The sequence below is a fragment of the Hyalella azteca genome, unplaced genomic scaffold (genome assembly GCF_000764305.2).
Source record: "Hyalella azteca isolate HAZT.00-mixed unplaced genomic scaffold, Hazt_2.0.2 contig15543, whole genome shotgun sequence".
Lineage (NCBI taxonomy): Eukaryota > Metazoa > Arthropoda > Malacostraca > Amphipoda > Hyalellidae > Hyalella > Hyalella azteca.
This window is the reverse complement of record NW_025945391.1, coordinates 1-7894: the sequence shown is the minus strand read 5'-3', so window position 1 is coordinate 7894 and position 7894 is coordinate 1. Positions and strand designations below refer to the sequence as shown.

The 7894-nt window shown below is 38.3% G+C and overlaps 1 protein-coding gene across 1 annotated transcript; it reads right to left on the bottom strand.

Annotated features, from left to right (window-relative positions):
* Nucleotides 1-1953: 1953 nt before the first annotated feature.
* LOC108677863 (heat shock 70 kDa protein II-like) lies at nucleotides 1954-7831 on the bottom strand (the record flags this gene model as incomplete). The annotated part of the gene is made up of 2 exons (XM_018166166.2): nucleotides 1954-4627; nucleotides 7490-7831. Coding segments are annotated over 2 exons (2154 nt in total), but the record flags the coding sequence as incomplete, so codon positions are not given.
* Between the last annotated feature and the right edge of the window lie 63 nt (nucleotides 7832-7894).

Here is a 7894-nt window from a genome sequence, read left to right as displayed (position 1 = left end):
TTCACCTCAGGCGAGAAAAGATTGAGGACCTCTGCTTTAGATTCATGAAGCAATTTACAGCGAATTTTTCGTCACAAGAACCGGTAAATCGATTTGCGTTCATTTCAATGAGACTGCCATTCGATAGGCACAAGATCAAACAGGTGGTTGCAACGCTCAAGAAAGGTATATGAATTTTATCCATTTACGGGCAATAGGATCAGAACTTCAAGTAAAAGTTTTTACTTGCCTATGAAACAGCAAAAATATCATGGTGATGCAGGCGTGCAAAACACACAAATAACGGCCATGAATCGTCAATGAACTCATTCCTGTTGAAAAATCCTTTCTATGAAACCTGCATTGCTATAAATTTTTGCGAGCTTCGTTTAATTTATTTCGAGGTGTTTTTAGCATTCATGTACGTTAATTTTGATAAAAACTAGGTGTCAAAATAGTTTAGGTTACTTTCCGAATTCGGAGCACACAAACATTAGCAATACGTGGAAAATCTTAACTAAACAGTTCACATTTTACGGTCGTGTGTGCCTGAGCAATAGTTTCAGGTCTACGATCGAATAGCGTAAAAGTTTATCTCGATACTCGGTTTAGTTTAGAATAATATAGTCTCACGTCCTAGAGAGATAAATGTTAATCTAATATAATGATGTAAGTTGAACATGTACAATGATACAAAATAGATGAATATTGTAAATAAATGTGCGTTAGTGTAAGAGTGCAATTGACAATGAACAAAACTTCCCCTGAATTAAGGAAACTAAAAGAAAGTTACTTACATAATCTGAAATAACGCAGCATTGAATGACAAACAAATAAAACAATATTATATTCCATCAATATCGCTGAAACGTAGGCCGAGCACCTATCGGATGAAGTATAATGCCCACAAGTCAGCAATATCCCTATTTTGAATGCACGAATTATGAATGGAACGTACAATCACTTTAATTAAGACGTTTATAAAGAATAATATTTAATCGTGGACTCTACTGACAGCTTAAATGTAGCTACTTAATTGTGACCCTGACGGGCACGAAAAATACGTGCAATTGAACTAATATTTGTTTTCAAAGTGCAGTTAGTCTTTGATGAAGGTCTTATTTGAAATAAGCAACGGCAACAAACAATCATTTAACAAAAACATATAACGCTAATAAACATCAATAGGGTGAAAACTACTTTTGACACTTTTAATCAAGTGATGATTATAATGATCTCTTTTACTGGTTCGAATACCATCAGGGCGATTAATTCACAAATATATTATATTTCTTGGCCTTCGTTAAATGGCAAATAGCGACCTTACCGAGAAAAAACGATATTCATAAATAGTGAACATCACTCAATGCATAAATCACGAAATCTTACAATCTAAACACGAAAAGAAACTAAGAAACGTTTCAAAAAAATATTAACAGATGATTAATACGGCTGACTGTAGTTGATCTTGATAGTTGAATAGTGAATTAATGTAATAGTAACCTGTATGAATAAATCAAGACATTACAATGAATAAATACAGCTGAATAAGGCAGTACATCGTAATAAAGAAATGTAGCAGCTTACTAATGCAGCAGCACTCATCTCCCATTGTCTCAACGAGTTAAGCGTGGCAGGTGGCAAATGCCAATTAATGGGACGCTTGCCGTCGTGCGTGGATTTCTCCTTGCCACCGATTCCGATCAAGCAGATTCTACATTAAATTTGCAATAAAATATCGTAAAATTAAACAGTCTTAAATCTGTTGACCAGAATGCGTTAAACTTGGAGGGATAGAATTCATTATCTGATGTTGTTGCTCTTGATTTATGGAGGCACAGAAAGAACATGCATGACATTCAATTGACAGGAGATTTTCACACAATTTCCTGCTACAAAATTAAAAAAGCTAATTAATATATTATGGTTAAATATGCTTTATAAATAAAAAAAGGTGATTATGCTTACTAGTTATATTATGATTGAAATAAGCGTCACAATTACGATAAGAAAACTTAACAATAATTTATATGGTAAAGAAATCAGGTGCGAGGTACAGGATTGGCTTCGTCACATGCATATGCTGTTCTTAATATAGGAGTTCAAGACGGCAAAGTCAGAACAGTTATCATCGAATAAGTGATTTTAATGCTGTAAAATTTCTGTTTCGACTTTCAAATGATAAGATAAACAACAAAATAAAAGCAGGAACGTAAAATTTTTGCGCACCATTAGTAAGAACTAAACTGATGGTTCGGGTAGCAACGCAATTAAGTGCACATCGACAGTTCTATTTGGCTTTACACTGCGGCTAAACGCCTGGGCTTGTTGAAAGGGAAATAAGTGAACATGCAGCAGATAGTACTGGTATGATCACGATGCAAGTTGAGTAACAATTGAGTTCATCCGAGTATTTTGTAATTTCCCTTGATAATCTGACCGTTTTCTCTGACCAAGTTGTCGACAAGGTGGCGGTAGGTTCAGTTTCCTATAATTATTATCTATGGCTTCTAAGAATCCTGTAGCATATCATTTACACCGTAGGAGGATATATTACAGATTAACGGGATATTCTTTATTCGTTTAAAATAAGAATAGACTTGAAAGGATATGATTTTTGAATAATATCAAGCCTGTGTCAACAAGCATAATCTATCTATATGGATCGGTCCATGAAAAATTATTGTAATCCAGTTAGTTTTAATAATAAAAGCTCAATTTAGACCATTAGAGTACAATACATTGCAGAGGATTTGAAAACTGTTTAATTTATTGTGCACATGTAAACAAAAAGAAAGAGGAGTATGAACCTCGTCATTGTGAAGAAACCTAGTAACTACAGCACGCGTTCCTTGACTTTAAGAAGAGCGCTACGACGGGACCGATATTCTTCCTCTGCAGCTTGTTCGTTTTCGTCCAGCCACTCCTCAGTATCCGTGCAGACACCCAAGAAGCTGACGGCATCTTCTTTTTGTAGAAGATTGTTGTTTCTCTGCTCGCTAATTAAGTCTTTTAGCTCAATACAGAGGATCTCAAGTTCGTGTCGAGAAGCACGGAGTTTTTTCATATTTTTGTCACATTTCTCGAGTTCTTTTGCTTCGACGATCATTCGCTCAACTTCTTTCTTCGGCAGTCGGCCTTTGTTGCAGTGGATGACGATCTCTTCGTTGCTGCCAGTGGCTGCGTCCTCAGCGGTCACAGTCAAAATTCCATTCTTGTCGACAACGAAAGTTACCTCTATTTGTGGGACACCTTTCTTAGCTTGTTGGATATTTTCAAGAGCGAACTCACCCAGCAAGTTGTTCTCGTCGCTACGGAGTCTTTCTCCTTCGTACACTTTGATATCCACTCCCGATTGACCATCAACTGTTGTCACAAACTTCCCAGTTCTTATAGCAGGAAGTTTGGTATTGCGTGGAATAATGCTTTTCGTCATATTCCCAAGAATATTTATCCCCAGTGTCAATGGGGTGACGTCTACGAGCGTTATGTTTTCAATTGTCTTGTCACCTGATGTAGAAGCCGCGTACAGTGCTGCTCCGTAAGCCACTGCTTCATCGGGGTGGATTTTTTTGTTTAGCTTCTTGTTATTGAACTTCTTTTGTAGGAGCTCTTGAATTTTAGGAATCCGAGTGGAACCTCCAGCTAGAACTATTTCGTCGATGTCACCCACTACCATTTTCGAGGATTTTAGGACTTCTTCGACGAGGTCAATCGTTTTGTCGAAGAGATCAGAACATAGTTTATTCAAACGAGCTTGACTGAGGGTCGACTGGAAATCAATGCCATCGAATAGGCCTTCTACCAGAACTGGTGAATGTGTCGCGGATGAAACATTTCTCTTTGCACGTTCACATGCATTTCTGAGTTTAGTCAAGGCCTTTGAATGTTTTGAGATATCCTTACGATGTTCTTCCTTGATTTTCTTCATGAAATGCTTGATCAGACGTTCATCGATGTCGCTGCCACCAAGAAAGGTGTCACCACTAGTAGCTATGACTTCAAAGTCGTTTTCTGCTAAACTGAGAATAGCTACGTCGAAAGTACCGCCACCAAAATCGAACGCCAGGACGTTCTGCCTCATGCCTTTCTTTTGATTGAAGCCGTAGGCGATGGCGGCAGCTGTGGGCTCGTTGAGAAGAGATACGATGTTCAAACCAGCAATCTTACCCGCATCCATGGTCGCCTGGCGCTGGGAGTCGTTGAAGTAGGCAGGCACTGTAACTACGGCGTCTGTGACTGGAGAACCGATGTAGGTCTCGGCAATGGTTTTCATTTTTCCTAAAATCATTGCAGAGATCTCTTCTGGCGAAAAATCTTTCGTCTCATTCTTGTATTCAACGCGAAATCTTGGATCTCCAGAAGAAGATTCCACAACATTGAACGGCCAAAGTTCTATACGTTTTTGAACATTTTTATCATCATATTTACGGCCCATGAGACGTTTGGCATCAAATATGGTGTTATAAGGGTTGAAAATTGCCTGTGCTTTAGCAGCATCACCGATGAGGCGCTCCCCACGCGTGAATGCTACACACGATGGGGTGATGCGGTTGCCCATGTCGTTAGCAATGACCTCAACATGCCCATTGTGAACAACAGCAACACACGAGTTGGTTGTGCCGAGGTCGATGCCTAGTACCGGTGTCTGAACGGTCGCCATTTCTGAAAGTGAAATATTTCATTGAAATTCCCCTCCAAAAGGACGTTTGACAGTTTTGAAAGTAAAGTATTCAGAAAAAAGTGTGAGATTATTCGCGATCTTCTGAAAACCGGAGTAGAGAAGGCAATTGAAATATTTTATTTCTATGGCAAGAAAAATGAAAGTGACTTCAAGATGATCACAATATAACGTTCATTTATAGGATTGCGAGAATATTCATTTTGGAAGCTGTGGCAAGCGCTCGTTGCCATACACCACCACATTATAAATAAACTCATTCTCAGTTGATATTTGAGTATGCAATTATTGTAAAAAAATATGAGCAGCAAGATAAAGTGGTAGTTTATTATTACATTTGTAAGAAAAGATTTTCATCACTAAACACCAAAATAATATGCCTCTGAACGAGACGTCGACGAAACGGGTTCCATACGAGTTGCGAACGACCTGCACGATCAAATGCTCAAAGAAATGTGTGGGTCTAATTGAAAGCGATGCATCTTTTTTAACTCACAGAAGTCAAAAGAAACTCTTAATTCTGTTGGACATAACTCATACACTTTTTTCAAGGCTGTTATTGAGAGCCGAGATCGTCGAGTAATTATTGACCTTCGGGTTCATTTCAGGAGAATGTTCAAGTTTCTTCGTTCACACCAAAAATTTGTACTGGCCTCGATCTTTTGTGCTTCATTTCATTAATTTACTCCACTAAAGTATCGTAATCTGAAGGATAAAAATTAACTGCAATTATTCAGCTTTATGGAATCGACATCTGAAGTTAAAATTTAGCAAAGCAGTGTGCCTCGAATTACAAATTCACTTTCATAATAAAATTAGAGGCTAATATATAGAGTGACAGAACGTGAGAGTACTTACATTATAGAATAATAAGTCACTGACATTTGTTAACAATATATTCACACTTATTGTAACGCCAAAAATTTCGAAATTCATCACGAGAAGAGCACCAACCATCTAAATAAATCGTATATATTTTCATTTCATTAAAAATTACAGATAATTTAAGTCGAAATATCAAAATTAGTTAAAATAGCAGTGTTAGCCTGGATTAACAGACACTTTAATTGACGAAATTTAAAGTAGGTGAGTTAAATATGGAAGTAACGAGTAACATGTACTATTCTTTCTACAAAATATTTCAAGCGTGTTATGAAAACTCTTAAATTTTAATTGCTTCGATTAGCTTTTAAGTTGGGTTGTCTTGAAGCCAGAAGTCGAAAATAAACATCACCTGCTAGGCGGAAGATAAAAAAATATGCGGTACTCTTTAAAGACTACACTTCTAAAGAGGCCGATGTCTCCGATGTTACATTTGCGCAATGAATTCCTCGTTTTATTTTAAATTTATTATTTTCATACGACATATCATGTTTACCCACCCTAATGCCATTTAGCCATAGGCACGCTAGACCATATATTGACTCAACTGCCCGACGTTTCAACTGCCGGGAATAAGCTAGGAATACGGATCAGAGCCTAGTTTAATAAGCAGATTTGCTTCTTTGGACTCTTTAAATAGCACAATTTATTATTATTATTATTGAATATCAAAACACAGCTTCAATAAGCTACCATCTGATGAAAATTTTCTGCATCTGCTTGTGAAGTATGAGATTTCATACAAAATTATCTTTTCATACAAACTGAATTAATTGATTACCACTGATTGACCCCTTATTTGATGTTTCTGTCAATCGATTCATGCATTATTTCCGACTTTACGCAAGTGTGCAAAATTTCAGATCGATTGGACAGGCAGAAGTGTGTTGATATCGTTTATAAGATTTGTAGCAGACGAACAAACACAAGAAGTTAAACACAAGAAGGAGAAGTTAAACAGAAGTGTGATAAAATGATTAAGAATCATTCCTCAACCACTATGGCCGTGAGGTCTCAAGTGGCCAGTCCGCTGAACATAAACTAAGTCTAAGACATGGGCCTCTCACTGACTGCGAAATAATTAGCGGGCCATCATTAAATATTTTACTAATTAAAACTTGTATAATAAATTTTGATTAACGACGTACTGCGTATGAAACGAAAAGTCTTTCATTCTGGTTTCCGTTTAAAAATAATTAAGTTTGAGCTCAAGGTACCGAACTAAATATAACAAAAAATGCCACGACTGCGAAATTTTTTCCACGCAAATATAAGAGGTATGAAAAAACTAGGGGGCGGCGCAGCCGTAAGCCACAAATTTAAATCGTAAATAATCCTTGGAGTTAACGCCAAGCGTCACCACTCAGCATCAGAGCCAAACCAATGGGGTTTGGTTAGGTCAGCTTTTGGGCGATGGAACGTTGCAACGCGATTAGGTTAGACCGGAGTAGGTTAGGCCAGACCATGCATGGTTGAACTATTTAGAATAAGGTTGAAATGAAAAGCTCATTTTTGCGGATGTAGTGTTTTTCGTTTGTGACGTCACTGATCTCAGTGACGTCACGGGCATTAACCAATCACCGAAATGCGATCAAACCGGTTAACCAATCCGTCAGGAGAATGACGGGATTGTTTACGTTTCTCGATCTACGTGACGTAACAAGAAAGCTGAACTGAAAGACGGAAATCCTCGTGGGTCAACCTTATGTAATTCAACCATGAGGCCAGATGCAGTATGAACATGCTTAACTTAGCATGCTTAAGCGATGCTGTGAGTATACGGCCCTATGGGTTTAAGCACTTCATTACATAGGCGGCTATATATGTATATCCTCTAGCGTGCTTACATACGGAAAGGATATAAACTATAAAGTGTGAAGTTGGAGAATGCTATCCCCCAGCATGCGCCGCAAAAGCTCGAAACATCGGAGAAACCTAGTTACTAACCATCCGCTCTTTGACTTCAACTAGAGCATCATAACGGGAACGGTACTCTTCTTCCGTTGCCTGTTCGGCCTCGTCCAGCCACTCCTCAGTATCAGTGTAGACGCCCCAGAAATTGTCTAACTCCAAATTCTCAAGATCGTCGTCTCTCTGCTCGCTAATCAAATCCTTTACTTCAACACAGAGGGTCTCAAGTTCATGGCGAGCAGCTCTAAGCTTCTCTTTCTTGTCGTCTTCTTTCTGAAATTCTTTTGCTTCGGTGATCATTCGCTCGACTTCATGCTTCGGCAGTCGGCCTTTGTTGCAGCGGATGACGATCTCTTCGTTTCTGCCAGTGGCTGTGTCCTCAGCCGTCACAGTCAAAATTCCATTCTTGTCGACAACGAAAGATACCTCTATTTGTGGGAT